Here is a 21,306-nt window from a genome sequence, read left to right on the forward strand (position 1 = left end):
GGAGTGGAGGGTGGGGGGTGAAGGCAGGCGACACTTCGCACGCGTGAAACGTGACGGGTCCCGGCGCCCGGGCCCGGCCCGCGGGAGGAGAGGACTACGAGCCCCAGAAGGCCGCGCGGCGGGGGGAGGTGCGCGCCTGCGCAGTCGGGCCCCGCCGCGCCTCAAGGTGATGGTGGGGACGGGCGCTCCTGCACGTTGCCCTGCCGCGCGCGCGGGGCCGGTACGGGGAAGTGACGGGGGCGGTGCGCGCGGGCAGCGGGCGTTGGTCAACCGCCGCCCGGTGCGGCTCTCCATGGCTCGGGGCCCGTGAGGAGGAGCGGTAGCCGGGCCACAAGGTACCCGCCTGGTGGGGCTAAGGGGGAGGGGCCGCTGCCCGGCAGCAGGCGAAGGAAGGTGTGGGCGCCTCCCGGAGCCCCCACCCCGGGCGTGCGGCGGCCGGGAGGCGCGGCTGGTGGGGAGCAGCGGGACCTGCGGGCGTCGGGCGGGTTCCCCCGCCGCGCAGGGGTGTCCCCGCCACTGGCTGCTTTTGCTATCGCAGACCTGGGAGATGGAGCTCCCTGGCCGGCGGCCGCCCGGAGGCACCGGAGCAGAATGCCACCTCGGAGCACCGTGCCTTCCTCCTGCTGCTTTCCCTTTTGCAAACTCTGGGCCGTCTTGTGTGGCGTGAAAAATGTCGGCCGCGGGTCCCTGACGGTTGTACCGTTAAAGGGCCGCGGGTAGGTTGCGCTCCTCAGGATGTTCCTCTCCCGAGGTGACTGATTCTGCGCGTGTTTTGACTTTTTAGACTACTTGAAGCGGCTGTACAAATATTTTCTTGTCTAATAAATGTTTTGCGTGGGTTTTGGTGACTCACTTGTGGGACGTGACAAATTCCGAGCAAAGGACTGGTTTCTCTTAGTAGGAGAATCTCAAAACTGAGAAATCTGATTTTTGCTCCTCTTAACTGTTTACTGGTATAAGTTATGTCTTCTTGCTCACCTTGAGCTTTCAGCCCTTTTTCTCTTATGTTTTGTATGGACTAGCTTTGGTGGTCTCTGAAGCCATAGAAGGCAGCGGCTAGCTGAACAAAACACAACCCTCTTGGCAAAATTGCATAGACTTACAGTTCTCATTAGCAATCTGCTTCTGGTAATTAACTACGGGAGCTATCCAGCGGGTCTGACTGAGAATTCCTAAGAATTTTTGTTAAGGCTGTTAAGTCAAATGTGGATTTATGTCAGATATTGCAAACTACCTGTTCAGCCTCTTTTATGTCCAATTCTGAAAAGCTTTCTACAAACTGGCCCAAAAGATAAAACATTAATTTGAACAGTAGTACATTAGATGTGCTAGAATTCTTTACCAAAACTAATTCTTAAGCATGCTTCAACTGTAAGTGTTCCTTAATTTACCTAACCCTCAAGATGTTATTGCTGTTACAAGTATATAAATGTAAAATGATTTGCCAAAGTTTTCCTACTTTAGGGAGAGCTAGGGAACAGGTTCCTCATTTGGAATGTGACTTGCCGCCTGTGCCGCTAGCTTATATGACTTGCAGCTGCTTCTGTGTGGGAAATGCATGCACAGAGGATAATGTGTCCTCACCATCTATCTCCTCCTATGGCGCTGACAGCAGGTGTTTATCTCCTCTTTTCTGTTCAAGGGCTGTTTGAGGTAAGAGGGGTATGACTGGCCTCTATGGCAGCATTATTGAATTGCACTTACTGTTTGAGAAGCACTTCCATCAGTGAGGAAAAAAAAAAATTTATTATTCAGGTGGGTGGATATCAGGTGGCTTGCACATAGCAAAAACTGAGTAGGCAAATTCAAACTGTTGAAAGAGTATGTAAGGAATGTGAGAAGTTAAAGATTTGTCTAGCATGACTGTCTACAGATTTACTTCACAGACTATAGCAGCTGATGAGAAAAGGCTTGATCTGATTTAGGTTTTTAAAAGAACCCATGTAATTCTTCTGCTGTAGATTATCTTTTCTCCAGACAAACTGACCTAGCACTGTGTGTATGCTTATAGGCATCACTAAGAAACTGAAGTCGGTTTTTGCAAGGCCGTGTTCCTGATGCCCCCTTATCCCACATAACAAGCCTCAGTTTGCATCTCAACACATTTCTGGATGTGTAGGGAGTTCTGACTGGTCTTGAAGATAAGGCCACAACCAATTTAATGAGAAAAGCAGAAAGGGCACTGATCTTTAAAATGTAAAACTGCTAGTCGAATCAATAACATTCCTTGCAAACAGCTAGTTTTGCAGATTGGGAAGAAGATCCAACATACTTCTTGTTGGTGTTGATACACTGAACCCAGATAGCTGAAGCTGAACTTGTTTTGAAAATTAGTTGCTGAAGGAAATTAAACATCAATCAGCAATATTTCAGTATTAAGAGTGGAATAAAACCAATAGAAGTAGTGAGGCCTGGACCCAAAGTATGATTGAAGTCTTCTGGACAGTAAGATACCATCACAATAGATCATAAGGCTTTTATCTTGATATTATGATACGTAACTACCTAGTTCCATCACTTTAGATCAAGGCTTAAGGTCAGGGATTCTTAATGACTATAAAGTACTTCAAGTAGATTCTTTGACTGGAGACAAAGGGATTGTGCAGTAAGACAACAACAAAAAAATAATAATGCTCAAGTTACAGCATTTTTTCTTAATTTTTAAGTCTTGGGTCACTATACTCTAAAAACCACAGATTAAAACCACAGATTGTTCTTCATGACCCTGTCCTTATAATAAAATTACAGTAAGATCAGAAAGTTATTATTCAGTTAAAAAAGCCTAATCTGTTGTGAGAATACCTTCCTAAATTCAGTTTATCATGAAGATAGCAGTACAGGTGTGTTAAGTGCAGCATCATTTTCTTCACAGTAAGTCAAGAATGTATTGCTTCAAACTGTCAGAAAAATTGTGGCTTAACTAGGTTTTAGGAGGCCAGACTGGTGTGTCTAATTTTCAGTCATCCCACCTCTTGTTTGTATTAGTAAGCAAGTAGATAAGGACAGAAGTAATTTCTCCTTTAAGGCACTGGGATTATACAATAGGGCTTTACTCTGGTTGGTGTCTAGACTTTTCTGCAGAACCAGTGGTAATGACTTGTGTTCTCGTGAACTTGGTGTTTCTTCTGAACAGCTCAAATCCTTTCTCCTCCAGTGCCTTCCATCACTCAGTTCTCCTCGCATCATCTTCAAACTAGCTACCCGTTGTATTATTCAATTAAAAAAAATTATGTTTCCAGACATAGTACTGCACCTTCTAAACAAAGACTTGTGAATGATAAAACTAGGTCTTAGTCTGTGCACTTCAGAAAATGAAAATGCACTTAGCTGGGCTGTAAATTTTAATGCCATGGGTCTGCTATTTGATCTTGTCCAAAACCTGACCTTGGCCATATGTAGCAGTTCTTATATAAGCAAAACAAGAAGTTGCCTGTCTGTGATTGTGACTTTGTAGAGTGGTGTAGCAGACAATCCCCTGTGGCTCTCTAGTACTTGTGTAATCTGTACTTGCAGAGTGGGATGAGGGAAGGGAATGGGGAATAATACAGTCAGGTACTCATGAACAAATTATAAAGCAGAGCAGTAGGGTTTTTTTTTTCAGATGGATGGATTTTTTTTTTATTCTAAATAAAAATATCTGAGTGGCTTTATACAAGTTCTAGAAGTCTCTTCCAAAAGTGGCTGATGGAAGAGTTGAGTAGAACATGAAAACAAGTGTATTTTAACTGTAATGGTAGCATTTAGCACCATGTGCCAGTTAGTTAACTATTTGCTCTTCAGATTTTGTGGATTTAAAAGCTGATTTTCCTGATGTTAAAATTGGATGGCATCTTTTGCTTCCTGCTCTCTCAGGCCACAGGATGGTACTTCCTGATGGAGGGATGTTTCTGTGCTGAAACACAAGCCTTGGGCTTTGTTGATCATGTCTTGTAGGATGCAGTGTGCTTTCAAATGTTGCAGTGTCACAGTCACAGGATTCCTTTCTCAATCTGAATACTGAAATGTAGTAAATCTGCTGCTTCAGACTGAGTGGGAGCATTATTAGGGTCCTATTACTGAAGTCCCGTCAGAGTTTCTTCTGGTGTAAAGGCACAGCTCTATGAGTCTGATGCTCTTTTGGACACTTGGTGTCATTTTTTTTGTTTGCATGGCTGGCAATATTAGCAATCCTGTCCTCTAAGGAAAATATGCTGCATAAGGCATTAAATCGAATGGTGAGCAAGGAAGTTTATCTGCTCAGGTATCAAGACCTTAATAAAAATGTTACTTGTTTCATAAGAACAGTTCACACTCGTTTGTAGAGATGTGGAGGACAGCACTTCCTAATAATTAGAAGAATGTGGTTTTGAGCATGTGTGTGTTCTGTAAATGTTGTGATCAGCCTCTTCACACATAATTTTTCAAGATGTTTTGATTGATACTACACATCTTTCCCTGTAGGACAAGTTCAAATTCACAACAGAGAATCCAACACTTTGAATATTTAGAAAAGGTTTATGCTGGAAGTGAATGTCTGCCAACAGTAATTCTGCTGAAAGATGAACGTTCTGTATTTTTTTCTGGGAAAAATGACAACTTTGTTTAAAAATGTGAAATAAATGTGGTGAGAGAACAAAAAAAAAAATCTTGAACTTAATAATGCTTCCACTGTGAATTCTGTTCTTAGTGAAGTTTATTTGAATTTTTTTTTTTTTTTCCAGTTTGGGGTGGTTTAGATTTATTCCTACTTTGTTTCTAATTCTAAGGCTTCAGAGTTTTTCTTTGAGCATATTTTTTTGAAAGTCTTAAAAGTACTTCAGGTGAATTTGATGGGTAAAAAGACTTTCTGCTTAGTGAGGGTGGCTGTGTTAAGTGTTTTGTAAAATTGTTACATAACATAATTTGCATTAAAATATTATTGCGGCCAATACTGTTGATTACGGTTGGGTTATAAAGGGAGAGACACGGAACAATGAGATAAGACCTGTGAAGATCCAAGGTGGCAAAAATGATAAAGAAACAGTTTTGGTAGTCACAAGGCAAGAGGAGACAGAAGGCTGTACGAAGTTGATGCGAAGAACTAAGTTTAAGTGCATTCCTAATAAATGCTGTTTATAATTAGTGAAGAGAAAGTATTTGAATACCTAAAGTCTTATTCTATGATCTGGTCAAAAAGGCTGAACTTCATTTGAGTTAACAGCATTTGTCTTAGTGAAATCACAATATCTGCAGTGTGTTTCCAGTTGTTTCAGTAGACCTTTCGTCGATAAATATTTGATTATCATTCCAAGAGCTGTTTAAATTAAATGTTATGATCTAAATTTTATGTATCACGGAAGTCTTGAGTGACCAGAAAGATTATGAATGAAAAAATGAGCTTGGCTACTAGAATCCAAATTATGAAGAGCACGAAGTCTTGAGCAAGCTGGAGTTCAGTTTTGCCTGCAACCTTTTGACTGCTATTGATTGCTCTGTTAGTGAAAAGAGATGTGCACAGCAGCTCTGAACTCTAAAGAGAGGTAGCAGTACTTCATGAAAGAAATAACCATGAACAGTCATGTTTCTAATGTCTTCCAGTATGTTAAAATGTAGAGTCAGAACTTTTGAGATGCTCAGTGAAAGCTGAAAGACGTGAGGAATCTGCCAATTTGAAGTTCAATGAACTATTGAGAGGGGAGATCCTAAGAGATTCTCAAACAATGTTTCAGTGAAGTGTAGAAAAATGATCTGTGTGTTTATTTGCATTTTAGCATCTGATCTTCACCAATTCAGTTGTGAGTTTCTTCTGAGGCAGTTCAAAGCCATATGCAGGAAATTGCTGACATGAGGCTTGCTTATGTGAATTACCTTTTGCAGCCCGTTTTAGTTATTTAGTAGAAACTTCCCACTGCTTTGTAAACCGCACCACCACACACACCCGACACACACCTCTGTGTTAACAGCCCTCTAGTTGAAAACCCTCTGACAGAAAAGCACAAGTGTTTTGAGGGGAATGAACTAATTATAGATTGGGAGATAAAAAGACGAAAGAGGGTCTTAGGAGTTGCTTGAGTAAGTTATTACATAAGAGTGGAACAGAAAGGAGACTGAATTAGATTTTATTTTGATGATTTGCTTAAAGTGAGAGGTAATGTGCAGAAGGGCAAAAGTACAATCCCAACTTTGAACTAACGGGGTTTTAACATTTTTAGCATAGACGTATATCTAAGCTTATTTAAGTTTAGTTAACCTCTAAAAGCATCACTTTTCTAACTTGCTTATTACGGATATGTCTGGAGTGACAAATGGACAAAAAAATCGAATCAGATAGTACAAGTTTTTTCTCTTCCCCAGTGGAGCACTGGAACAGGCTGCCCAGGGACGTGTCACAGCCCCAAGCCTGGCAGTATTCAAGAAGAGCCTGGACAATGCCCTCAGCCACACAGTGTGAACTGTGGAGTTGTCATATACAGAGGCAGGAGTTGGACTCGATGATCCGTGTGGGTCCCTTCCAACTCAGGACATTCTATGATTCATTCTACGACATGTGCCTGTTATTTTGGGGAGCTCTGAAACCAACATAGAAGATGATACAGCAAACTTAGACTTGCTGGAAGGAATCATGGAGAGTAGAGACCTTTTGTAGTACTAGTGTAAGAGGTGTGCTTACATAAAGATTCAGTAGAGGGCAGAATTAAACTTCTGAATGAAGGAACCTAGCCTGGCTGTTTAGCACTGCAAAGCAGGAAAAGGGAGTGAAAAGGTGGAATAGCACCTGGTCTTAAAAACAGTTCTGAAGATCAGAAAGCACTGCAAATGATTGTGATACTTTCTTTTAGAAGAATTTAAGAGAGAACATTCACACTTTTATATAATGCTTAGCTACATGCAAGCTTAAGATCTAATGCCTTCCAACAGAGGGAAATGGGGATAGCACTGTCATATTGACTGGATGCAGACCAACTGCTAAGTCTACTGTTTAGCATTCCAGATCTATAACTCAACACACAGACATTGCATTAGGTTCTCCTGCTTGATTTGCCTTCTGAATTCAGTGTTCAGATTTTATAAATTTCTACAAGAGCTTTTATTCTTCCTAAAGCCAGTTTTTATTGGGCTTTCTAATACTTAAGTCTCAGGAGATAGTAGTAGTGGAGATTGCTGTGTGTGTAAGGGACCCTATGAGGAGGGTTTATTTTGCTTTCTTGACTTCACTAAGTTTGTTTTAGCAAGAATGAGAATAGTTTAGCTAAAATAAGGGTTAAAAAGTGCTTGGCTTGTCTCCACTTATATCAGTATTGAACTGTAGTAATATGATCAATTTAAAAATTATAGCATGGCATTGACTAAGTGAAAATATTATAGAGATTAGACATGATGGAGGTGGTATGGGAATAATGTCTTAGGATAATTTGTCTGTGAGTTTATTCTTACATTTGTTTTAGTGTGATCATTTTTTCCCAATATTTTAATAAATTTCACCATGACTTATTTTGCATTACTCCCTTTGACCTAAAATGTGGTGTTATATTTTTTAGACAGCCCTAAATGGTAGACAAAATTAGACAGCTAGTGATGCCCAAACTTCAAATCATAACCAAGTTCATAGTTTAGAAGGAATAACAGATTGCATCAGGGACACTGAAAAAGTAGTAAAGGTCAAAATACAAATTCTAAATGCTCATTCATATACTCTAAAAGTACTAATACAAAAAATGAAAAGTCTCTCTATGCTGTTATTTTCCCGTCCATGGATAGTGACTGCATTCCGTGCTGAACCATTGCAGTTACTAGGAGAAACAATGATGCTTTGCATGTATTACAGTATTATTGCAATGATTTTTAAATGTATTCCCAGCTTTTTAGGCAACCCATATATGTTTTCTGTTCAGTTGTGTTATTCTTATTTTGGTTTATTAGCTTGGCAAGATGCTCTTTAAAAATTATATTGTCAATAAGTTCTTGAAAAGAACAATCTAAATCTGAAAACAAGTTTTGTTTGTGTTTTGTTGTTGGTGGGGTTTTTTAATTGTATTTAGTAAAAATTTAAGGAATACAGTAGCGGTTTTTATTAAACTAAGCTGTTTGGATGAGAGCACTGTACATTTGCTTCTTATGCAATCTGAAAGGTGAGCTGGAAAGGATTTCTGAAAACTTGGTTTGTCCCCTTTCAAAATTCTTCTGTATATACAACACACAGTCTTCAAAGTTCGCTTGATGCAAAGATTTTGCACAAAAAATGACAAGAATGTAAATTAATTCTCTGGTTTCATAGAAAGGTACCTTGGGAATGGAAAAAGCTCATGGATTTTCATTGGGAACTCTCCTGTGGTATAATTAATGTTCTTTTTTTAAACAGTAACAGAACAAGGAAAAATGCTTTAAATTCATCTGTATTTGCATATTGTGTCCAGAGCGTTTCTGGTAGAACTGAGAAAATAAACCAGTGTAGTCTACATATACTGCACCCGCAATTCCCTCCGATGCTTTCTGACCTCTTTTACAAAAGAACTTCTGCTAAAGTTTTTGCCATCTTATACCCTACCCCGATTCTTGTATTTTAATTTCTCTGGTAGCTCAAAAAGAAATAATTTTTACAGGGTCACTTTTTATACAAATTATCCTTATGAAAGTTCCATCTGACAACATCTCTGACATGATTTTTCTTTCCAACAGCAGATATCCACAGCAGCCCTTGCTCAGCCTGTGTTGGCCTGGCTTGTTACTTCTGTGTCTTCCAAGGATCACCTGGGTTTTTTTGTGTAAGATGTTAGCAGACATCCAAAACTATTAATTTGTGGTAGTCACGTAGACCAACTCTGTGACATTAAAAGATCCTGAATTTTTGTTATCCTCAGGAACAAAAGCACGTCCAATCTCTATTTCCTAGTGATCACTGGAAGGCAAAGATTTAGCAGAGCAAATGCAAGAGATGGGGTACTCCTGCAGTGCATCAGGTTTATGCTGAAGCTGATCTAAACTATAACGAAAGTACAAAAGTTTGCTAAACAAAACTTCTAGCACTGTAATGAGAAGCTGATCTGGACTTTTCCTCAAGAGGTCACTAGAGCACTCCCTTTGTCAGAGGGCTTGTTAAGAACTTGCCATGAGGCAGACATGCCTTCAAGGACCTAAATGGATGTCCAAGAATCCCAACCAGGAGTATGTCTTGAACAGCCAAGATTTCTTCAGCTCAGTTTACAGCTGGCTGGAGATACTACTAAATAGCCAGAATATGACAGCACTGAAGAGGAGACGTTATCCTAGAAGAGTCTGTATCGTTTCATAGTTTGTCATACTAACATCTATTCAGTCACTGATTGCACGAGATTCTTACAGCAGAGAACAACTGTATTTGTCCTTAGACATCTCCATACTTTTTTTTCCTTGTGGCATTCTTAAGAAAAAAATTAATGTAGAAATCGTAAGAACCTTTAAAATACCTTCTGCTCTACATCTCCCCCACTCAAAATTCTCATGCCACAGACCAGCTACTTTTCCACCTTGGTGTCTGACACTTCTAGCATCTCTACGTTTCTGTGCCTTTGCAGCATCATTCTACAGCATTAAAAAAATGAAAGACACTAAAATGAAGAAACAACTTTTGAAAAGTCACTAGTTGCAATTGCGGATAACATTTAAGTTACTGTCCTGACTTCCTTAGAATCTGAGTGGTGTTAACAATCTAAAGTTGCAGGGGCAATTGTATAGCTTGTGTAGCTCCAGCAATTTGTGTAAGAAAAGTGTTATACATACAGAATAAAATTGTGTCTCACATCCATGGGCTGACACACTTTGTCTAATTGCCGGTTGAGTCCACAAGGTAACAGGAACTTCCTTTTGCAAATTGCATCATAAAGGAGAAATTTCTCTATATTCATCTTGTGATTTAGAGGGATGAAACAACTACAGTACTGTATTTCTTTGGACCTCCAACCACATTTATTGTGCACTTTGAGTTGTCTGTTCTGTTTAAGATTTGTTTGTAACGTTGACCCAGGTAATTATAATATTACAATTGAGCAGCTGCACCCATCGCCCCTTTAACAATATTTATTTATTTATTTAAAATCAATTTATTAAGTATATGCTATATTGATCTCTTATTTTATTAATTTGCCTGTCCTACATCCTGCCGTAGCCATTATAACATTTCCCTCATTTAGTTTTGTGCTAGTGGATAGTAGCGTAATCCTCAACTTACTGACACTTCAAAAGTATCTCCTTTGTTCATTTAGACAAGTAAAATAAAGCACATACCTATGAAACACAGCAGGATTGTTAGGAAAATTCCAACCTCGTTTTGAAAAAAATGGGTTTTAAAAATTCTATCAAATATAAGCACTATCATATCTAAGCTTTTGCTTATATATAAAGAAGAGGAGCAAAAAGTAAACTGTTTCACAGAATATTAGCTAGAACCATGCTATCATCTGTGCTTACAAGGTTCAGGACCCTTTCAGGATTTGCCCTAGATGGTTAGAGAACCTTCCCTCTGACCAGTCAGTTCTTGCATCATGAAGAAAAACCCTTTAGTTAATGAGTTCCAAGTCCATCTGAGGATATAGGAGCAAAAAAAGTGGCGTGACAAGTCTTGTCAGTGGTCCTGGTAGTTGTCCTGCTTTAAAGCCATCAGTGCCATTCTATTTTCAAGTCTTATACGGTGCACCTCACTGTGAGCAGAGGCCTTGAAACCCATTTACTAATCACAACTATGTTAGCTACTGACTGATGAGTGTTGAACACATAGTCGTGATGGATTGCTTCTTAATGTTAAGGAGAATTCTGACGCCCTGGAAGCTATTGCATACCCCAGTGTTCTACAGCCATTGCAGTGAATCAGGGATGTGGTATGGTGTTCATGCTGTCAGGAGGTGCTGGACAGCAAAACCTAGAAATGGTGTTCTGAGAAATGCTACTATATATACACTACATAGAATGGGAAAATTCAGAATTACTTGTTCAGTTTCTTCTTCTGTACAGAAGAATTATCTCCTTCCAAGGCTGTTGGAATGCAGAGTCCTGTTAATAACATTAACAAACTAAAATCAGAGTGCTGAACATGGTTTTCCTTCATGCTGTATGGTGGCACTTTTCAAAGTTTGTTTGGAATAGTTATTTTTTCAATAGGGTACCAGCCACTGCAAATAGATGAACAGCAGAAGGCTGACGCAAAAGCTTGCAGATTCCCATAGATGGATAGGTATCCTTTGAGTCTGCTGGCTGGCTATTGTGAAATTCTACTGAGGGCAGATGCTCAATGTTGTGTACTGTTGGTGAGAGGGGGAAAACAGTCCTATGTGGAGAGTGTTGTCCCTCAGGAGAGAAGTGTAAGTGGCAATAGGCAAGCAACATAGTCCAGTTGTTGTTATAATTTCTATAAATCAGTAAGGTTGTTGGTATATGACAGAGCGCCATCTTAATACTTGAGTTTTACTGAGCGTTTTCACTACATTTTCGTTTTGAGAAGCAATTGCGTTTGGATCTAAGAAGTCAGCAATAATCTCTACTTTTCATAAAACCAGAGACAGCACAAGCAGTTTCTACTTCCACTGAGTTCTTACAGAAGACTGACTTGTTGAGATGCCGTACCTGTAGCTGATTTACTGCTCTGTAAGCAGCAGTACTTCGTGGCTCCCACTGAGTTCATAGCTCAACAGGAGTGAGTCACTGTGTGCTTACAATAGAGACAAGAGTTCCCTTTTCCCCTATTGATGCAATACCTCCAGTTAGTATGAGTTCAACAAAAGTGGGTGTCTGTGCTTCACATGCAAGGTAGAGGTTCACAGGGAGCCTGAAACCATTCATCCAGTCTTTTCCCCACATCAAATTTTGTAATTCTATTAATTGCAATTAATTCAAGCACAACAATAACCTAAAAATACTGATAGGCAGGAATGATCCAATAGATGCATTTGGGTTATGAAATTTTTCTCTTTTGGAAGGAATTAGTAAGTCACAGTTGAGGAACTTCTAAGTTCCACAGGAAGAAAATCTCCCATTAGCGTGTTGGTATCCACAGGGCGATTTATACCAATAACTTCTTCAGTAAGCTAGGTTTCAGGCTGACTAAAAATCTTCATAATATTAGTTTGCTGTTGTTGCTATTTCTCTAAATGTGCCTTTTTTTCTATTTTAGGAGACTCATCAATATGTTCAGGACGTATATTTGAAAGGTGGGGAACTAGCGGAAGAGTTGCAACTTTTTGAAGATACAAACCTTATTGTACTTTTCTTGTTGCATATCTGGAAAGTAATAAAGGGTATGTATGGCTTTAATTTTTTTAACTGCTGCCAATGTTATGAAGTATTGATCATTTTCAGCAGCCTAGACAAATTCACTATCGAAACACCTGATTGAAATATATCTAAGGCTGTAGGCGAAGAGGAAGCAGACATGAAGACGACAGTGGAGTTTCAATTAAACATGAGTGATTTCTAGTTTGGATCAAGAACTGTTATGATAACTAAAAACAGCATCAGAAGGATTTGAAAGTTGTTAATATAACTGATTTAAATGGCATTTGTTACATGAAATAAATAATTGGCACTTTTTTGGAGAGAAGGAAAATTAGTTCTGTAACTTGCAGTCATTGTATAAAGGAAAGGAGAGAGTTAGTATTTTATTCACTAGTTCAAAGCATGCATTTGTGGGGTAGGGGAGGAGGAAATGACTTATTTGTGTTCGGCATGTATAGACATCAATCCTCTCATCTTCTGTGAGGAATCTCTCAATGGTTCTTTTGAACTTTCAGGAGTAAATGTTAAGTATTCAAAATCATGAAGTTAACTGAGCTATCCACAATTTTAAAGTATTCTTTGCTATTGTAGTATTTCTGAAATTGAAGTTCAATTTTGCTCTTATAAATACATGACATTCAACAGTACCATCCCCCTTTCTGACAGATGTATACAGGCTGGCTGTTGTGGTTAGGTTTGTTACTATTAAGGTTATTGATTATTGATCAATTATTAATAATTATTATCGTTGGGTTTTTTTACTGTATTAAATTTTAAATTATTTGCTTAATGCTGGAAGGTAACCTCTGCAAAGCAAGATAAGGAAAACTTTTTGAAGGGGAAGAACAGAAAGTAATTTAAAATTTGAGACTTTCAAGTGGTATTAGAGCAAATAGAAGTCAGATTATTGAAATGCAATTTATTTACTCTTCTTTTTTTCTTTCTAGAGAAACCTCAGCCACACTTCATCAAAATGCAGCGGAGTCTGTTACATACTGCATCTCAGCTGGCACATGGGACATGTTTGGTTTTTCCTCGCACTAGTATCTTTCAGTGCTTCAAAGGACAATCAATGGTGTCTAATGTTGGATGCAAAGTCATTTTGGCACTGGACCCTCCTAAACGATGTCTTCATGCAGGTGCAGCACGCTTTGCCTCAAAGAAAAGTGCGCTTTCATCGCAGCCAGCAGACACTCCTCACAAAGTACCAGAAGAGAGAAAACCTTTGACTTCGGCCACTGACACACCCAAGCAGAGCCCTGTAGGGTCAGATTCTTCAGATCCTGATCCATTACAAGACAAATCAATTAGTCTTGTTCAGAGATTCAAGAAAACTTTTAAACAGTATGGAAAAGTCATGATTCCAGTGCATCTTGTGACTTCCACTGTATGGGTTGGAGTGTTTTACTATGCAGCCATGAAGTAAGTTGATGTTTTGTTGCAGTACCCAGTGCTGCTGCTGAAAAGAACTGACTTTCATGGGTAAAAGAACATATAAATTATTATTACATGTCAAAAAGTGCCTCATGTGTAATAGGGAAATAAGGCTACATTTTTAAGTGAAGCATATGATTTAATATCGAAAGTATATAGGATTCATGAGAGCGTCACGTTATGTACTATTATCATGCAGTTATTGTTGTGTGCCAGATGTGTTGCTAACATTTGAAGGAATGCTCTTCTCCCCAAAGTATGCATGTATGTAAACAGCATTAAAATTATTAGTAGCCTCTTACAAGGTAAGTATAGAGATTTGGAATCCTAATTACAAATTGCTCAGTGACATCTTTATAGACTTGTTCTTTTTCTTTTTTTCTGTTGTACTTCAGGGGTATTTCAGCACTTCCCTTCGTCCTCAGTCCTCCCTCATTGGACTTTCATGTTATTCACTCACTCTGAGCTCCTTGCAAACTATGTGTATCTTTTCCTTTTTTGTTTCCTGTCTTTCCCACCTTCCACTGAAAAAAATGCTACTGTAGGCTAGATTTTTTTTCATTGGAAATTAAATATTTGGGTGTCTAAAAAAAAATAATAATTAAGTATTCTAATTTTAGTTTCTTTCAGCTATGTTATGTGCCAGATACTGTTCTGGAAAACGGTTTTTATTAAAAAAAAAAAAAACTATATCAAATATGAGCTGCTAGTTCAGATGAAAGATGTTTTATTTATCTGCGAATGATTTGCTAAATATGACTAAATGTTTATCTCTCGATTGCTAGTGTTGTATATTTAATAATAGAAAGCATGAAACAAGGACAGTTTGTGGCGGCAAGGATGGGGCTCTGACATCAGAATGCCTTACCGCACAAGTGTTTGTTTTAGTTACTCTAACCAGCTGGCATAATTGCCCTTTCTAGGAGCTATAGATCCAAATGTCATTCTAAATTTAGCTCATGTCAGAGGAATAAAGGTCTTCAGCTATAAAAATATTTTGCTTTGGATGAATTTAGGTTGATGCTCACATTCAGACGTTTCAGATTGAGAGAAGATTACTTTTTGAAACACTTAAGTTAGCTGCTAAAACAGGTATTTGACAGATGAAAACAACTGAAATATTTAACTAGAAACTAATTATTTAGCAGCCTCTTGAAGTGGAAAGATAACTTTCAGAATGAGTGCTCATGATATGAGACTAAACAATGGTGGTTTATGAAATAAGAGGGTTGATGCCGTCTTTCAAATCTTAGCAGGTCTCCATTTTCTACTCTGGGAATAGGCCTTCAGATTGTAGGTTCTAGTTACTGTTAGTAAATTAGTGCCTCTTGTCATTCCTGATGCTAAAGTGATCGCATGCGTAGAAGGATGCTTAAAATATTAGGTAGAAATGGATAATGATACTAATAATACAATATCTCTAAATATTGGAAAGTCAAGTCTTCTATAACTGCATGTAACTTTCTACTGTAATGTATAGACGGGCTGTCTCTTTTTTTTACTTTGGTGCTGATGTTGGCTTCCCTGGTTTTCAAATAGAAAGTAAGTATGACAGGAGCTCACTCTAGCCATCTTGCCACCTTACGTTGACAAGGTAGAACAACTTGGCACAAAACCCTTGAAGTTCTCTGAAATAGAAAATGTTGCTTCCTTTTCTTTTGCCACATTCCATTTGTTTGATATATTTAAAAGTGAATGGAGGACACTGAAGTGTGGATTCTGTGTTCCTGGGCATGCTGCAGTTTAGTCTGAAATTTTTAAAAGAAAAGTAATTTTAGGCAAAACAGAGCACGAAGTTGAATCTGCACAACGGAAGTCTAAGCAGCTGTCTTACAACCATTGTATATACTTATCTCCAAACATAATAAACCGGGACACAGGTAAGTTAGTAGCTGCTCAGCCCAACAGGGATAATATCAATGAATTACCTCTTGGTGGAATGCTGAAAAGAAAGTTAATTTACCTATATGTACAGAAATATAAAGCCTGTAACTATATTGCTTAGGTGAAAAAATACTTTGCTATCAATTTACAAAGTTTGTATTATGGAGTTAAAGAATGGAAATGATACTACAAATCACTGCTCAGGTTTCAAATTCCAATTCAAGTTTCAATTTTTATTTCCCTTTTCTAGAGGAGTGAATGTTGTTCCATTCCTAGAGTTGATTGGCTTACCGGACAGCATAGTAGGCATCCTGAAAAATTCCGAGAGTGGAAATGCACTAACTGCATATGCATTGTACAAAGTAAGTATAGTTTGTAAACAGGCCCTAAATCTTGCCTAGTAAACTAAACAGTTTATTTGTTTATATCAGAAAGAATTAATGCTATTTTCTCTCTTTGATAGTTACACATACTCGAGCATTCGTTTCTGTAGTAAAAATAGTCACATGCAAGTTGAGAAGGGCTATGTGCGCCTTTAAGGAGTCTATCTGTATTTCTAAAATAACTTTGCTGCAGAATTATTGTCTGCCCTTGGAGACTTAATTACAATTAAGTTGTTTCTCTGTATCCCTGGCATAATTAATGGTGATAAAGAGGTAAAGTCTAAATACGTCATGATTTCCAGATAAAAGTACAGATCATTAGTTTGTCTTCCTGCCTTAGTTTTCCATCATTGTCAAGTACTTTCATTGTCCATTTGAATCACATTCTGGTTTGGGTCTCTCTCTCTTGCTTTAGATATGCACAATGAATGTTTGGGAAACTTGAAACATGTCAGACCATGTAAAAACAAAGCACTGTATTCATTTTGAATGCCACTCATCTGCTTTGTTTCCAAATGTGATGTGCTGCTTATCTGTTATTTAAAGGGGTTATTTTCCCAAATAAAATGTGAAAGCACTCTTGCCAATTACTCCTGTGCCAAAAAGAGACCAATAAGTAAATGTGATTAAATACAAAGATCTTATTATAGACGGGAGATCTGGCAGTGTTGGAAGAAACTTTCAAGGTGTGGAAGCACTAGAATAGATTGCAAAGGCAAGATTGTACAGACTTTATCTTTGAAGTTCTGAAAGAACAGGTTAGTTTATCTAGAATAGCAAACCTGGTTTATTGTGTCTTGGATTAGCTGACCTCTTAAGGTGTCTTTTAGCTCTAGTTTTCTATGTGTGGGTCTGAGTTTTGGACCCAAAGTTAGACACCTGTATTCTTGTGAATTTTAGAATTTAAAGTATATCCTGTTGTCAGTATTTCCTCTTTGCTTATATGGCTCATTGTTCACGTACTAGCTGTTCTGCATGGCATTCTGAGACGCCTTATGGTTGTCCCACAGGCTGCACAAGGAGGTTTAAATCTAATGCCTGTTTTGTCAAAAGGAGACTTTAAGTAAAAGGTATACATTTCTGGGGGATGTACTGTAAATTGTCTTTTTTCCTTATAGATAGAAGATCTTTTTAGTTTCTGACACTGGCCAAAATAAGTTCTCAATGTTAAAAATACCTTTTGCTAGGTAATATTGTCTTATTTTATTGATATGGTGTGTTCTTTGGTTTCTTTAAGATTGCAACTCCTGCCAGATACACTGTGACTTTGGGAGGAACATCCATCACTGTTAAATATCTGCGTAAGCATGGCTACATGTCCACACCACCACCAGTAAAGGAATATCTACAAGATAGGATGGAGGAAACAAAGGATAAAATTACGGAGAAGATGGGGGAAACAAAGGATAAAATTACAGAGAAGATGGGGGAAACAAAGGATAAAATTACAGAGAAGATGGGGGAAACAAAGGATAAAATTACAGAGAAGATACAAGAAACGAAAGACAAAGTTTCATTTAAAAAAATAAAAGACTAGAGGAGATGCTTAATTTTTGGATATATCAAACTAAGCACTTTAATCCTTTGTGAGGCAGGAGATACAAAGTGCACTTCTGAGCTTGTTTTTTCTTTTCTTTTGCCCTTCTTGTCTGGAGACTACAATTGCGCTGTGGATTTAAAAATTCTGTATATTCACCAAGGTTAAACATCCCTGGGGGAGAGTAGTTGTGACAAAATTTCAATTTACAGAAGGAAAAATGAATATCAAATCAGAAGTTTGTATGTCCAGTGGTAATAATGTTAACAGTTATTGTTTCCTCTTTTTTTATTTCCCCCCTCTCCCAAATGCAGATAGTTTCTTCCAAAAGCTACTACTTTATTCTTCTTCCATTGTAGTGCACAGCCATTATTCCATTAGACTGAATCTTCCATTAAATGAGAATTAAGATTTCTCTGCTGGGGAAGGCAACCTACTTTGGTTTTTGGAGTATGCAGACCCAGGCCTCTTCAGTCATGATCATCTCTCAATTTGGAGACAGACCATTATCACCGATACTGCACATGAAGGAACTGATGGATTAGCTGCTCAGTCTGAATGTATTATAATGGCTACACTGACTTCAGCTGAGCTGTGACAGTTTACAGGTAGAGACTGTGAATCTTTCTTGGACAGTATATCTGTTCAGAAACCTCAACTACAGGAAGATGAGTTAATCACAGCAGCTGTATTGTCAAGTATACTTTGTTCCCTAAAGTCGATTTACAGTAGAAAGAAAGTTATTAAGTGAAATTAATCAATAATTGTATATTAAAAAAATAGGATTTTTTTTTTCTTATGTTAAAGTTTACGAAACTGTTCTATTTCTTTTTTGCAACAAATTCTGAAAGAGAAGTTTACTTGAGAAACATGTATGCTAAGGGGCTTTTTAAATACATGCAAAGTTAACGTTAAACCAAAAAGTTCTTCCTTCTATTCAGGAATCCCTCAGACTTCAGTAGCAAAATTTAACTAAAAAAAAAAGCATAATTTCTGAGACAGTCATCACAGTCTACTCAGATTTTTTTTCCCTAAATTTTCTTAGATCAAGCAAATACTTACTCATAGCTGAAGGCTGAAATGCTGTCTCAGAGATGTCCTAAAGGACTAAGGTTGAAACTATTCTATTTGGCTGGGCAGGCAAACCTCTCTCATGATTTTATTAAAATTTAGGCTACATTGAAGGGGTTTTTTTCCTACTTCTATTACAACTTTCACTTTGTAGCAACTCTCTGCATGTGTATCTTGTTTAACAAGAGTGGTTTTTTTGCAAGGGGGATGTGGGTAAGCAATGGAGTTGGACCCTGAGCATTGTAATTGACTGGAGTAAAAGAATATAGCTGATAAAATATCAGCTCTGCCCCACTCTTGTGTTTTCAATCAAGCTATTGAGGGCCTCTCCATGTTTAAGTGAGTCAAACTTCATTAACTTAATTGTGTAGTATTGATTACATGCTTCTCTGCCTCTGTCCACCTGTCAAATAGTAACAGCAATCTAATGCCTAACTCACAGGGATGTTGTGAGGAATAATCATTGTATATTCAGTGCCCCAAAGATGTAAAGTGCCATGTTTCTGATAAATATTATTAAAAATTAATTCTGTCAAGTCTTACGCTGCTGAGATGAGCACTGCTGTAGGATTTAAGTTAATAGATGCTTGTCGTCCTTCTTTCTATTTTAGTGTAGTTTTCCTTTCTGGCCCCTTACTGGCATTTGTTCTGGTTTTCCATTTTTGTGGGCAGCGTTGACCATGTCCTACAGCACCCTGCAGAGCCTGAAGTCTGCCTCAGTAATGCTGCATGGTCATCCTCAATCTGGGGCCAAATCCAGAAACCTCTTGGTGCAGCTTACAGCTTCCATCTCTTCTTTGCACATGGCGGGGGTTACACAGGGACACCTTGGTGTCCCAGGATGGGTCTGTAACCCCTAAGTGTTAGAACTTGTTCATTACACAGATGCACCCTTTTGGTAGCCCCATCTTACTCTTCCCCATGTCCAGCTGACCTCTGACCACTCCAGCACTTGCATGATCCATGACTACCAGTGCTAAGTACGAAGTATCTCCTCTCTTAACTACGTGCAGTAGACTGTCCTGTGGGACTATTTCTGCATCTGCAGACCCAGAGTCAACAATCACAGCCCAAGATGGGGCCAGAACCAAAGTCAGCCTGACACAGGGCTGCGCCAAAGTCATGGCCTGGCATCAGACTGGAGATGAAGTCTCAGTCCAGGAGGAGGCCAAGGCTGAAATCGTGGCCTTGAGCAATGGGTGGAGCCAAAACAATGGCTGAAAATGGGGTGAGGTAAATAATGAACAAGGACCAGGGCCAGTTATGGTTTATGTTAGTGGCAGAGCTGAAGGTGCAGCGTGAAGAGGGGCTGGAGCCTCCCTGGTCTTCTAAGTGGAGCTAGAACCAAAACAATGGCCCAAGATGGGGCTGGAGCCAAAGCTAGAACACATTTTTCCAATTGTGTCCCCTTCGTGCTCCACTCGTCCTTGTTCGTCACTTACCATCAGCAACAATAATAATTAGAGAATTGTAATTATCCCCTGGCAATTGTCTGGCTGTTTTGATGAAGATGATCTTAAGTAGAAAGAATACATCTTGATTTCATATGCCTGCAGGGCAACATATAGCATTACATTTGGGCTTGAGTTAGATTAATTGATTGGACAATCGCAGAGAAGGGAACACGGGAGGAGAGATAGATATAGATAGATAGATAAATAGATAGATATGTAGGGGCTTGTTTAGGCATGGGAGAGAAACAAACAACCAAACCAAAAAACCCAAACCAAACAACAACAACAGACCTAATACAACAGGGGAAGAGCTTCATAAAGAGATACAATTAAAGAAAGATTTCTGGCTGCTTCTGATAGCTGCCTCTGAGTCTGACCAGGTGGCCAGTAAGAGACTAAACTGCAACCACAGAAGACCCTAGCGCAAATTCTCCAGCACTGTTTTTGAAAAGGTTTTAAGTTTTGGTTTTGGGTTTGTTTTTGTTTTGTTTTGTTTTGTTTTTAAAATGTAATGTTTGGTGTAACTGAAAGCTGCTCAGTGCTTTGCAGGTCCCAGATGGAAGGTATCCATCCTTGGGTTGGAAGGGACCTTCCAAGATCATCTAGTCCAACCCCCCACAACGGTCAGGGACATCTTCAACTAGATCACGTTGCTCAGAGCCTCTCAGTTGGCACCAACCAGCACTTCCCACCAGTGCATTGGTACCGACAGCACTGCTCTTTGTCCAGGCTGATGTGGGGTACCTTCCTCCCAAAAGCAGGTGTCTGCACACAGCTATGGGGTGTTTTAATGCAGAAGGAGACATTTCAGAGCAACTTTAAAGGGGGAAGGGAAATTTCTCAGGCTTGGCTGATGGCTAATGCTTCAGTTCACCAAATACCAGTGTTTTGTGGTTTGGTTTTTTTTAAATCACAGATTAGATAAGCCACGAAGATAAACACACTGTAATTTTATATAAGGAATACTCTAAGCTCTGCCTAGCATCACTAACAATGTATTTCATATTGCTGGATTGTTGTGCAGTAGTCCTCTGAACACTTTGCACATCTCTGCACATACAGCCAATCTGCTTAAAAAAAAAAAAAGTAAAACTGCCAGTGCACAAGCAGCCCTTGAACTACAGCTGCACGGTTTGCTCTTCAGTAGAGTTGTATCACAGATAGGCACTGTATATCTTCTTACTCTCATTGATATTTTTTAGTGTACCTGATACCATTTTCCTGACAGAGCATAATTTTACAGGAAAGTGTTTGTTTCCCCTAGCATATGGCTGGCAGTGGCATGCATATTTTCTTATCTACAGGTACAATATCAGCAGAATATACAGTATAATTTTAAAAGGTG

General features: G+C 38.9%; 1 protein-coding gene across 2 annotated transcripts; it reads left to right on the forward strand.

The window, feature by feature from the left end:
* The first annotated feature begins 35 nt into the window (after positions 1 to 35).
* On the forward strand, positions 36 to 19,049 carry FAM210A (family with sequence similarity 210 member A). Of its 2 annotated transcripts, none has more exons than XM_065627240.1 (5): positions 36 to 166; positions 12,098 to 12,221; positions 13,146 to 13,620; positions 15,767 to 15,878; positions 17,137 to 19,049. In XM_065627240.1, exons 3-5 carry the CDS (start codon positions 13,172 to 13,174, stop codon positions 17,434 to 17,436), a joined length of 861 nt encoding a protein of 286 aa, XP_065483312.1. In that variant the 5' UTR covers positions 36 to 166; positions 12,098 to 12,221; positions 13,146 to 13,171; the 3' UTR covers positions 17,437 to 19,049. The 2 variants fall into 2 exon arrangements, with proteins under 2 accessions (XP_065483312.1, XP_065483311.1); XM_065627239.1 differs by having other exon boundaries at positions 134 to 335.
* Positions 19,050 to 21,306: the final 2,257 nt, after the last annotated feature.

Source organism: Caloenas nicobarica, chromosome 2, assembly GCF_036013445.1.
Source record: "Caloenas nicobarica isolate bCalNic1 chromosome 2, bCalNic1.hap1, whole genome shotgun sequence".
NCBI lineage: Eukaryota > Metazoa > Chordata > Aves > Columbiformes > Columbidae > Caloenas > Caloenas nicobarica.